At 40.3% G+C, this 13,135-nt stretch overlaps 3 protein-coding genes across 8 annotated transcripts in view; 2 read left to right on the top strand and 1 right to left on the bottom strand.

The window, feature by feature from the left end:
* LOC6730049 (uncharacterized protein C2orf42 homolog) overlaps positions 1 to 13,135 on the top strand; it is a 179,083-nt gene that overhangs the window by 35,762 nt on the left and 130,186 nt on the right. The window lies entirely within an intron of this gene.
* LOC6730048 (tyrosine-protein phosphatase 99A) overlaps positions 1 to 13,135 on the bottom strand; it is a 110,707-nt gene that overhangs the window by 33,579 nt on the left and 63,993 nt on the right. The gene's annotated exons all lie outside the window — the stretch shown is intronic.
* LOC120284939 lies at positions 4,195 to 6,125 on the top strand. The gene is made up of 2 exons (XM_039294538.2): positions 4,195 to 5,266; positions 5,326 to 6,125. The coding sequence occupies exons 1-2, from the start codon at positions 4,199 to 4,201 to the stop codon at positions 5,329 to 5,331; spliced, it is 1,074 nt and encodes a 357-aa protein (XP_039150472.1). The 5' UTR covers positions 4,195 to 4,198; the 3' UTR covers positions 5,332 to 6,125.

The following is a 13,135-nucleotide window of genomic DNA, read 5'->3' as shown; positions in this document are numbered from 1 at the left end:
GGGATCGGTTACCAACTCTTTGACAGCTTTCCTTTAGCCCGTTGGCCCGTTGGCCTGTTGGCCTGGCCTGCTGCTCCCAACTGGAATCGGAGGGCGGTTTTGGCCATTATTCGGTTCGACTTCGATTCGAGTTCCCGGGGCAGTGGGTTAATTATTGTTTTATGATTTGTTTTGGGGCGGTGAGTGCTGCTGCGAACATCCTTTGTGTGATGTGCCTGCTGCCTGCGTATAAACATTGCTCATACGCCCCGCGTCCCGCTGCTTCTGCCAGCTGCTGTGCCAAAAGGTAACCAAGCGTCACAGGTGGGCGAAATGCAATTACCACGCCCATTCCCGCACCCTCTGCCCCGTTGTTTAACTAACGAACAATAAAACGAAATTGAATTTTGCGCTTTTAGCGCCAAACGCACAAAGGCAATAACTGAAACAGAGAGGTGGTGGCAAAGAAAACGGGGAGAGGTCACCGAATGCAGGAGTGCACTGAGAGAAACTAAGGGATCCTCTAGGGCATATATTGGTTTTCAAAACCCAAAGAAATCTAAACTCGTTGCAATAAACTGCTTATGAAATAATCGTAGCTATATTCGTATGACCTATGTACCGTTTTCTCCCAGTGCATTGTGGTTTGTGTTAGTGTTGGTGCCTCACAGTTGCAGCTTGTGCTGTATTATTGCGTGCGACACCGTGTTGCAGCCACCCGTAGCATTAGGCCAATTATATGCTGCTCTTTTGACATTAAATTCGATTCAATTTATTTGGCTGTCGTACCTTTTTGCCCGCCGGCCCTTTGGCCAAAGAAAAAATCCGCTGCGCCCGCCCCCTCAAAATTCTGTTATTGCTGGTGTGGCGGGGATAATGATGATGGTCCTGCCGGAGCTCCTAGCTGCCTCAAAGGGTTATTGTTGTTTGCACGGAATTTAATTTCATGCTCACACACTCAATGCAATTTGCCGGCTGCCGTTACAAAGCAGCGGAAATTATCCGCTCAGTGCCGGCGAAATAAGTGAAAAATATTGCAGTTAAACGTCGTCCAAGTTTTTGGGTAATTTTTAATGATTTTTTCCGGATTTTATGCCCACCCTGGGTGGGCTTTGTGATAATAACAAAAAGTTAACTGCGCATATAAGTGCGAGTTATGGAATAAAAAAGAGCTGCCATTAAAACGCCTCAGTGGATTCGCATTTTCCACATTACACTCTAGCGAATGAATGTGTTTTCAAGTTCATAAATCCGTTTTTTTTTTTCGAAATTACTTTGTTTTAAACATATGCAAGGGTCTCACACGGCACAAACCAAAGAAACTGGTATAAATCTTAGCTGTACCTCTTGAAATCAACTATACAAAAGTGTTATTTTGCAACTGGGAGTAATTTGCCAGTGCCCGAGGACAGAGGAAGTGTGGTTTTCGGACCACCTGTTCATCGGGCTTTCCATCAGCTGTCAGATGATCAACTCGTGCACCCAGACATATCAATTGCAGGCCGCATCAAGATTCAAGAGCTCGGGGACAGGCTGTGAAATTTATGATTTCCATTACGGAGCATGATGCAGCGTGCGGCATGCGACATGAGAGTGGTTTTCTGGGCTTTTGTTGGGGGTGCCACTTCGGAATCAAGTGCCGAGTTGTCGAAAGAGCTGACTAAATGGCAGACAACATTGTGTACATAATGCTGGCATAATAATATTTCTGTCGCTGCAATGATCTGCATGCCAACGTCCTCACAATGGAATCACCAGCTCCGAATCGAGGAGCACCGAGTCTGTGGAGTCTGTTGAGCTGGCTGCCATTTGTCTGGGCCATTACTCACAGTAAACAATCTTCGCAAAATGTGTGCGAAGCTGCCACCACTGCCGGTTTTCCATTGCTCCAGTGCACCGCTGCAACTTCAATAAATTCCTTGGAAAAATGCAATTTTATTGAAAAATATTTGCTGCTCTCTTTGGGCTGGCTTTTCCTGGTCTTTTTTTCTGTTCTTTCTCTGGATTTGTGCAAGCGCAAAATGAGCAGACAAAGATAAATTGTGTCGGAGATGCACATGATCACACATAGTTGGTTTAATTTAATTAGAAACTAGAATGTGTTTCAATTACTTACATTTTTTACTGATAGTCTGTAATAATTCACAGCTTTAGCTGCCTAATTTGTGATATTTTTCAAACACAATATCCTTTTGATTCCTACGATTGAGCATTTTAAATTTCTAATGTTAACAGCTTAGGGGATAAGCGTGTTATATAGTCTAACTTGATTAGCAGGTGTGGCCAAGTTTTATGGCAATGGAGGAGCCATAAAAACGGATAAAAGAACTTGAAGAGGGCATAAAAATATAAAGGCGATGGAGCTTAAAAGTTGGGTCAGATAAAAGGTGCAAATTAAAGGTTAAGTTTTAAATCTGTGGGATGTGCCGGTGCCAGCAGCCAAAGTGGTTTCCATTTGGAGCGCCAGCCAAGTGTTGAGATCTGCTTCCTTTTCCATATATCCTTTATCCCATATCCCTTATCCTTTTGCGCTCTCCCTTCGCCAGGTCTCATTTATGTCGTCAAGGTGTGTGCATGTGTGTGTAGATAATATGCCTGCGATTTCAGCACGAAACCGAGACGTATGATGATGTTGATGATGATGATGACACACGCACACCACCACACACGGTCTAGAAGGGGCGGTGTGGCGGAGAGGGCGTGGCAGCGCAGGGCGTCATAAACAACAGACAAGTTGCACATGCAGTGGAGCATAACTACTCGGTTGCACAGAGCTGACGGGCGAACTACACTTGCCAAAATCAACTTCTCAAATTGTAGCTAAATGGTTTTGCTTTTTATGAGTTAGCTGCTCACTTGTAAAGTTCAGATTACGGTGGATCTGATCAGCAATAAGCTTAAATGTAGTTCAAAAAACAAACTTTCGAATGATTCCTAATTTTTCTTAGTGTTTTTTCGCAACTTTACGGGCCAAAGCGAAAAAGTCAGTCCAACAGCTGGGGGCAGAGGGGAAGAAGGGGCAAGGGGTTGCTGCGAGGAACAAGGAAAACAGAGGGAAAACTGGCAAAGGGAATCAGTTTGTGCATATTTTAACTCCCACAGGAAAAATTTCACAAGACAGCTACGAAAGTATGACGAACGAGAGCGGTGGCAAAATGGGAAGTGGAAAATGTAAGGCAGGGAGGAGAGGAGGAGGAGATGTTGGCCAACAACTGTGACCAAACAATGTTGAAGCTTTGATGAACCTTAAAAGACAACAACAATGGCAGTTGCAACAGGGAATATGACAAAATATAGCAGGGATATGCCAGAGAAAGTTGGGCATATCGAAGTGTGTGCAGCTGCATGGCCAAAGGGGCGTATGAGTGTTAAAAAATGCTCACTCCGGATGAACTGAAGTTGCACTGGGCTTTGCGTGCGATACACTCTCCTTTTTTTGCCAGTGCACTATGGTCCAGAATTCGTTTTTTTTGGCATAAAGTCTAAATTTTTATGTCAATATATCGTCCTCTAGCAATTATTTTCTAATAGAAAATTGATCATATAAATAAAAACCAAAAACAAAATTGACCGAAAGCTTCACTAAATCGTTTTATGAGCTTTTAAAGTTGAAGTTTTAAACAGCTGATTGAGAGAATGCAATTCCCGCCAAATTATTTGTTTACTTTGGCACGTAGTACGATCGTTAATACGCATCCAAAAATTATAGTAAAATATGGAAAATAAATGTCAAGGTATGATGTTTTTAACGTATATATGTAATATATGTGTAGTTGTACTGTTTTTATGTTGTGTGACATCCAATTTATGTGTATTTTAACAGAAAAACCTAACGTGTCCCCTGTGTTTCGTGGAGTATAACTAATTTTCTGACAATTTCTGACAAAAGTTAAAAACGTCAGTTTGTACCTTTAACTATTGTCTTTCACGGTAAAGTAATATCTTTTGCCCATTTTTGCTCGTTTTCTTAAAAATTTGATTTTATATAGGCAAGTTCGAGTTCTCACATAGCGACCTCCTGGACATTTGGAGGCGTAACAATAGACAAATAAGTTATGTTTCAGATTACGTTTATTCCGCAATCAACAACAATAATCAGGAATCGAAAAAGACAGAAGAGGTTGACAAAAAAATATTAAATTTTGAATTATTTATTAAAAAAAAACTGCCCGAGTGTAACAGACAACTAGACCGATTTATTTCCAAACATACCAAGTGGATGGCGTCTAAGATAACAATTGTTGTTAGTGATTTTGAAAACTCCAATATACCCCAGCAAATGGGACGCCGAAACTTATCTTACCAAAATGCAGGAGAAAGATTAAAAAGGAAACTGGCATCGAATCTGGCAAGTGAAAGTGACCACGACACAAGTCTTTTGATTCATGCAGCAACTGTTTCTGCTAGAAAAGAATGCAAGAGGGACGTTGCCTTTGTTCTTAAAGAAACTTTAAAAACACCAGAATTTCCAAGCGAATCGAGGATGCAAATTCAATGCCAAAAACCAACTCCTCTTTCACCAGATGAAGCTCTAGCTTATCTCCTGGAAAACACGCTGACAAAACAGCAATATATAAGCACCAGGCTTTTAAATAAAAGCCATAACAGCGATATATATCCGCCGTATAATGAAGTGATCGAAGCTAAATTACAGTGCCGACCAGAGGGTATAGAAGTAATGGAAAACACTGCTCAAGTGCTATTACAAAATCTCTTGGATCATACAGCGCAAAGATTAATTAAGTTGCAATCTGATGTTTTCAAGGAATTTCCAGATATCTTTAAAATCAAATTAATTTGCAGCTACGGATTTGATGGGACAACTGGTCATAGTGCTTACAAGCAGAAATATGAAACTGAAGCACTTGGCACACCAATTTCTGATCAATCTTTATTTGTAACTTCTGTCATACCCATACAAATTATAGATTCGTTTAATCGGCATATCTGGATAAACAGAGCACCGCAGTCCATTCGATTTTGCAGACCTCTAAAAATTGAGTTGATAAAGGAAACTGCTGTCCACATAATGATGGAAAAAAATCAGTTAGATAATCAAATTAAAAATCTTACGCCATTCACTTATAAATATGATGAAAATCGTGACATAGAAGTTAGCTATGAAATGCACATGACACTTATAGATGGAAAAGTCCTAAACGTATTAACAGACACTAAATCTACTCAATGTTGTCCGATCTGTGGAGTCAGCCCAACACAAATGTTGAAAATTTCAAATTTTAGTTCAGAAACCTTTGTACCAAAAGTAAAGGCTTTACAATTTGGGGTAAGTCCACTACATGCCTGGATCCGTTTTTTTGAATTTGTTTTAAACGTATCATACAGAGCTGAGATAAAAAAGTGGCATATAAAAGGAGAGGACAAGGTTAAAATGAGTATTCGAAAAAAATATATCCAGGAGGAAATGTGGAGAGAAATGGGCCTTCGAGTAAGCATGCCGAAGCAGAATGGCAGCGGCAATAGCAATGATGGTAATACGGCAAGAAGAGCTTTCGCAAGTACCAAATTCTCGTCGATAACCAGCTTTAACGAAAATCTTTTGGAAAAGTTTCACATTATTTTAATAGCAATATCATCCAACTATTTTATAAATTCCGACAAATTTCGTTCTTTTTGCGATATAACTTTTCAATTATATATCCAAACGTATCCATGGTATCCTATGTCACCAACGATCCATAAAGTACTGGTCCACGGATATCAAATCAATAATTCGGCGTTGGTTCCACTTGGATGCCTAGGCGAAAATGCGAGTGAAGCCCGGAATAAACTTTACAAAAGGGACCGATTATCACATGCAAGGAAAAATAGTCGGATCAATACGATGAGCGATATTTTCCACAGAGCTATTGATTCCTCGGACCCACTATTGTCAACAATATGTTTAAAAGAAAGAGAGAGAAAAAATAGGAAAAAACCACTTCCGAAGGCAGTAATAAGTCTTTTGGAAATACAGTCTAGTCTTAAACCTGATCCATCACACAAAATATTGGACTCAAATTCTGATTCTGATTCGAGTTCAGATTCGGAAAATTATAATGTTGAGCTAGAAGAAGAAGAGGGCGATTATTTTTAAAACAATAATGTACACACTTTTATTTAACAAAAAAAAAAAAAAAATGAAATTTCGTACCAGTAGTTAATATGGGAGGCAAGAGAGGGCGTGGTCGCACAGACTTCAAATTTTGTGTGCAAACTATTTGTGGTTTAACAACAAAATGTACAAAGTTTCAAGTCTGTAGCTCAATTTTTAGACTTTATGCCAAAAAAATCGAATTCTGGACCACAGTGCAGTGTATGTGTATGTGTGTGTGTGGGTGTTGAGGCGTCACTTTAAGCAAATGGTGACGAATGCGTTGTCGCTGGGAGTCCTCGGAGATCCCAGAACATTGGCATATTTTATGCAATACTCCAGAGGACAAAGGACGAGAGCGAGACGGCTGCACTTGTACTCTCAATAGTTTTGAGGTTTTTCCACATGCCAACCATTTTCAATTAATTGTCAAGAGGTTTCCGTTGAGATTGATCAACTAAAAGGTTTAGCCCGGCCAGCAACCAGTGACCAAAGTCAGTTAAATAAAGCCTTTGTGGCCGAAGCACAATGCTCTCAATCTCCCTCTCTATTAATTGATAAATGCATTTGGCAACCGTCTCTAATTTGGATTTATTTTGCCCAAGTGTATTGCAGCTAGGTTCGCAAAAGAATCACAACTGTCACATAAATAATGTCGCTTGCATATTTATTATATTTTCGGAACGCATCAATTTGCAAGTGCCACGCCCCGAAAAATATACGAAGTCCATGCCTTTTTAGTTTAAATTGTTAAAGAGCTTGTGACATTTGGATTTATCTGTGGTTTCCGGCTTCCTTTTTCGACTGTCATGTTACCAGCTGGGCGAAAAAAGTTTGCTATCGTTATAATTGATTAATTAAATCTTGCTGGCAAGTTTGAGCAGGACACGCAGGACCAAACAAAGCTTAAAATGTATATGTATTAAACAAAAGTGCACAGTCCAAAAAACAAGGGATTTCTTTCGAGAAGTAGTTCCTGCAAATTTAAGAGGAATGGGAATCCTGTAGGTTACATTTTAAATTGATATTTAATTCTCTTGTCATAACTGCTGAGTTTTCAACCACTTGAATTCGACATTTAAATGTTTGAAATTAGAGTGTATTTTTGCTACATGCAACACATCTACATAGATATAGATTCAAATATGTGAGCACACTGAGAGTTGCACATTTTGCTGGCAAAAGTTAAGCAAAAGTTGTCGCAGCTGAAAACTTTTTATAGCAAACATTTTTTGGCTGCTGTTCTTTTCTTTTTTTTTTTGAGTTGTTTTAACTTTACATATTTCCGTATGTACGAGTGGAATTCTCCTGCTGCTCACTTGTCATCCTGTCAATTGGCAAAACGACTGACAAGAAGCCAGCTTCTCAGAGCACTCAACCTTCAACCCCGCCCACCAAACGCCACCCACCGCCCACCGCCCACTCACATCCAAGAACAGTCGACGTCGTCAGACTGATATGTCATTACTTATATGGGCACTTGAAAAGTTTCGAGTGAAATGTGCGCCAGTCGAGAGGGAAAATGGAAAAGCCGGTGGCGGGGGCACGGAGAATCCCTCACAGATAACGTGGAAATGCCGTATTTGTAGATAACTCCTTCTGCCACTGGCTCTGCACGTTAAATATAATCAGATTAATAACTGTAAACACTTGTAAAGGACCTTCGCAGTGGTGTGGGTAGCTTCTGCGAGGCACCAGGATGCTATTGAGATTGGATTTCGCCTTTTGGAGTTGAGTTATTGCAAACGGAAATCGATCCTCGGCACTCATTACAACATCACCTCTCCATATGTCCATATATTCACATATCCACATATCCAGTTGCCAGGACTGCGATTAGTCCTGCGTCTGAAGGGCAGGATGTGGCGCAGTGCAGTTCGGAGCTTGATTGATTTATATTCACGTACGGATATGCCGGGAGTCCTGCAATCGAGTCCTGTTCGCAGTTAGTTGACTAAGGTGAAAAATGAGCTGGCAAATGTCCAGGCAAGTTCGTTTCAGCTCGTTCTATTTGCTCTATATGATTCCCACATCATTTAGATTTTAATATAAGACCAGGCATTATAAATGTTTTCACTGTTTTCCATTTTAAAGCCCACCCATTATTAAATCGCTTCGAACACAGCGCACTAAACACTCACTTTCATATTTAATTATGCGCCACTTTTTCCGCTCCAAATGAAATGGAATGTTTTCGAAAATATTTCGCCTGGCTAAGCGCCTGTCACGATTTTAAAATCCCATATGAGACAAGGCTGGCCAAAACCGGCGAAGCCGAGGCGTTAAATAAACAATAAAGCCGCGCACTTAATTAATTGTGTTGTGCGGCCCGCGATTGCCATTAAATAAATATGGATTTAGATGAAAAGTATTTATTATTTTTAAGCCAGGCCGCAAAAACACGCCAACTGCTGTCAGGAGGCGCTGTGAATTATGGACTAGGAGTCTGGGCAACTCAAACTCGAACTCGGTGACAAATCGCGATGTGGCCGGGGTATATTGATAATTTTAATTAAGCGCTAATATATTTTAATTTATTATTATGATGTTGTCAGCTCGTCAGAACTCTGTGTGTGTGTAGCTGTGTGCGTCTAAACAAGTAAGGGGATAAATATGTAAATTGCCGTCTGCTTTTTATGTGACAGCTGCAGGAAACGGGGCGTATGAGTGACGTGATATGAACCTGTCAGAAGAGTTGAGTCTATCAAGTGCCCCGTCCTGCGGAAAGGAGGCTATTTAATTTCATGAATTATTGATGCATATTGTGTATTCTCACTCGTGGCAAGCCAATTAGGCCTGCAGCTACCTTTTTATATTGCATTTGTGTGGCTGAGCACCGATGATTTATAATTACATTCACCTGACTGGCTCGAACTGCCCATTTTGCCCCACTTCTGATTCCATTCCCATTCCCACCTTGCAACATTTCGATCTGCGGCTGATTTATGCGGTCGCTCAACTCTGGATTAGTTTTATTTACACGCCATTGGCTGTCCGGCTGGCGAAACTCTCTATTTGATTGCCATCGTGGTAGTATGGATATATATATGGATATATAGATATATGGCTATATGTGTGCACTCTTCATGCTGCAGTTCATTTTAATTAAACCACTGACAAGTCATAGGCAAATTATTGGCTGATATATTGACATACCCGGGCATAAATTGCAGCACACATCGCATCGACTTACCTGCAATTGGAGGAGAGAAGGGAATTTTAATTAATTAACGCGCCAAGAGTGCTGGTATTTCAATAATATTGCAACAAATAATTTGGTGATATGCTAGAAGTGTAACTCAATCAAGTTAGCAATGTTCGTGCATTTTTTTTGGTCAGTCCTGCCACCGCAATTAAATGAACCTCAAATAGAAGTGTAAATTCCCACGGCTGCATATTATTATAAATTTTTAAAGCTCTAGTTCGCAGCTTATACTGCAAATTAGAGTGGGGAGTGGCGTTCCTCTGCCATCCAATAGCATTGTGTGAAATTAAATTTCACATCCAATCAGCTGGCAAGTCCTTCTGACTGCGTTTTCCCTCTGTTGTTCCTTATCCTCGCTGGGTGATATTTAATATTTGCCCCGCCACTTTCCCACTGTAGCTTCCGCCGACTGCAGTGCTCTGGATAAATACGGAAAATGGGAAAAACGAAAAGGAAAGGCCACGGACCCGAAGAAAAGTCGAAAGTCGATAGTCGATTGAACCGAACTGAACTGAACTGAATCCCGTCGACGGCTTAGCGGCAAAATCAATGACACAATAAATATTTGTGCAGCCCTTAACCGTCGAGTGTTTAACAAGACGAAGTCTGAATGTTCCTCTATATATATATCTGTATACTTATAAACTTGTATAGATGGAAACTAGAATAAATAGAGAACTTTCGCTCGAGAATTGAGGCCAGAAACTGTATGACTTATTTCTTTTAAAGTGCGCACATGGAAAGTAAGAGAAAGACAATAAAATATTATTCATTTCATTTTAAACATATGTTATTCCATACTAATTTTTATTGTAATTGACTTATATAAAGAAAAGCTTAAAATTTGGCCACCTTGCCTTAAACCGACATATTCGAATTGGAAAATTTAAATTTAAATAAATTTTCAACTCAACGAGTGTCTCAGTTGCAAAAATGCGTTTTAAGGATGCATTATTTTGCGACTTTTAAATTTTGCTGATTGGCAAAATAATCCAAGCCATATTTCAAGGCTTAAAACGATGCTTCAAGGGAATCGGCCAGATCCAATTTCGCCCTTTTTGTCTCTTTGCATTTAAGTAGGCCATCGAAAGTGTCGATATACGAATGTGTGGCACTGTAGCGCGCATGTTTATTGCACTTTGGGGAATTTCCCGGCAGAAACACGACCCAACTCAACCCAATTCGAATGAAACCAGCCCGGCTTGGGCCGCTTAATGTGGCAGAAAAATGTGTAAATTTACGTCGAAGGGAGCTCTGAAGTTTTGCCGGCTGCCTGGGTTTTTGCTGTATCTTTTTTTTTATTTTGGGGTCTAGGTCTGAGTCTGTCCCCAAGTAAATTGAAAAATGTAGCTCACTGGGCGGTGGCAGAAGTGTGGCAAGTGAAATAAAAATGGCAAATGGCCAGAGAGATATAAGCAATGAGCTACCGGATTACACGAAACTACATAAGATGTGTGTGTGACATGTCGGGGGTTCTAAATTATTTTCCTGGCAACTTTATCAACGCAAAAAATCAAGATGCATTCGACGAGGGAGGAACGCAACCTTTGAACGCATCCGAAAGCAGAAAAAAAGCGGAAAAATATATATTTTAATGGCAGCATAAAATGCATTGCAATGTTGCAAGCGCTCAGGAGAAATCATAACAAATCGTGGCCAAAAAGGCAATGTAATAACTCAGCTGTCGTCTCATTGTATTCTGATTTTTATTGCTCATCACGGAGGAGTTTCAGTTCGGTATCTTTTGGATCTTTTATTTGTTTTGCTCTGTTTGTTTTACTGGATGTTTGTATAGCTTTTTTCCCCTGTTTTTTGTTTGTTATCCATCTCCTTCTACGGAAATCACAAATATCATATGCGAGAAATCAGAGAACGTTGTTTATGTGATTTATGCGCTAGTGCGCAAAAAAGGGAGAAAAGTTCGGAGTTTCGGTTTAAAAGCGCTTCAACAATGTGGCAAATGAAATGCACACGAAATTGTAGCAGACATGGGGGGAGTGGGGTCGTAGTGGAAATTGGGAAAATTCTGCTGCACTGGGGGCACGTTACTAGCGCTTTCATAAATAAACACGCAATTGTGGCATTGGGAATTTCCGTAAGATACTTTTTGGGGGCGAGCCGAACGCTTTTTACTGATTTTTTCCCCCCAAAAATAAATCGGGTCGATGAGGCAGGCAGTCAGGCAACAATTATAATTTAATTGCAATTTTTTGCTGCCCTGTAACATTTCTGTCAATCAGCGGCGGGCAGGCCGAGCCAGTAGCCAAAGTTTTTCAATTTGGCAGCAACAAATAGCCAACAATTGCTGTTTATACACACAGGCAGGCAGAGGCACAGGCTCTGTCCCCTCGATTCAATCAATATGGAACACAATTGGTCCATTCACACGCCCATTTCCCTCAGAATCTCTTCACTGAAAAAAATGCTGAGGGGCAGGAAACTGTGAGGGGCGGCGGGATGCCATTCAGCTCAGTTTGGCCAACTTTAGCTAACAAAAAATTAATTTAAAAACTTATTTCAATACCAAATTGTGCCCAAAGCGAGTGAAGGGCAGTGGAGTGGAGTGGAGAGTGTAACATTTTAATAAGATTGAAATGAAAATGTTGTAACAGTTCGGCAGTGTCCAAAAAAATCGAAGAAGCGCTCTGATTTCCTTTTTATACTCTCGCTGCCTTTTTTCTGTTTGATGCTCGATTATAAAGTCGTTTAAGGGTCATGAAACTCAACATCGAACGACATCAATTCAATTTTCATGCCAGCAATCTATAATAAAAATTTAATTTTTCATCGTGCCGTTTCGTTGTGTATTTTACATATTTTGTCTGCACTTATGCGAAGGTTAATAAAATTGTTTGCACTTTTGTTTTGTCAATATAATTTCAGATGTTTTTTGTGTTTCACAAACACAAACCAAAACTTTTTTAAAACATTGCATATGTGGTGCCCAGAATTTGTTTTAATTACGACTGAATTGTTTGGATTGCTCCCAGCGAAAATATCCATTATAAAATATTATTTGTGCGCGTTTTTTATGAATTACATACATGCTGTTTAAAGTTTAACTTTGGTCAATAGTAGTGAAGTATTCGTATACACAGACTAATTATTTAGTTTCAGTAAATAATAAGTAATAAAAAGTCGCTTTGACATCATCCAATCGATCAAAACTAACAACTCATTAGGGCATAAATCCCAAAAGAATGTGTAAAGTTATTAATTTGTTTCAAGGATGGCGAATCAACGAAAATCCCTTTCCAATGTAAACGTTTTCGTTTTCCTCTAGCCAAAGTAACTAATTCGACAGCGGAGAAAAACTGCAGCTGTATAGAAAGTGCAACATTTGTTACACATCCAATAGAGCAGCTCCTTGAATAAGGCGTCGCTAAAGGACTTGCGAGCGAAAAAAAGTGGAGCGCAGAAGGATGTTGGAGCATGCCACATGCCCCCAAAGTGTTACGACACAAAAATGGCATTGCTGCGGGGGCGTGACACATAAAAAGCGAGGAAAACCCGCTGGCAAACCAAACAAAATACACAAAAAATAGCTGAAAATCATTCAGCGAGCAGAGGGCACAACATAAAAGCTGAGCGTCTGGGTGGAACCTTAGTGCTAATGTTGCACCACCGCCCACCGCCCACGATTTTCTCCACCGCATTTTGCCAACCCAAATACTTTTTCCCCCTCCCCAAACCCCTGGCAACTGCACTTGTGCACACTTTTGGCATAATACAACAAAATTGATTTGCCGCATGCATCATTATCAGCAACGTCGTCGTGGTAGTCGTCCTAGTCGTCGTCATCATCCCACCCACTTTTCCGACTGCTGGCTTTTACTTAGACTGCTGCACTTGAAGGT

Source organism: Drosophila simulans, chromosome 3R (assembly GCF_016746395.2).
Source record: "Drosophila simulans strain w501 chromosome 3R, Prin_Dsim_3.1, whole genome shotgun sequence".
NCBI classification, from domain to species: domain Eukaryota; kingdom Metazoa; phylum Arthropoda; class Insecta; order Diptera; family Drosophilidae; genus Drosophila; species Drosophila simulans.
The sequence above is the reverse complement of the archived record's forward strand: the minus strand, read 5'-3'. Positions and strand labels throughout refer to the sequence as shown.

Bases quoted from the DNA above. Each gene is read 5' to 3' on its own strand.
- LOC120284939 (XM_039294538.2), top strand. From the start codon at position 4,199: ATGGCGTCTAAGATAACAATTGTTGTTAGTGATTTTGAAAACTCCAAT.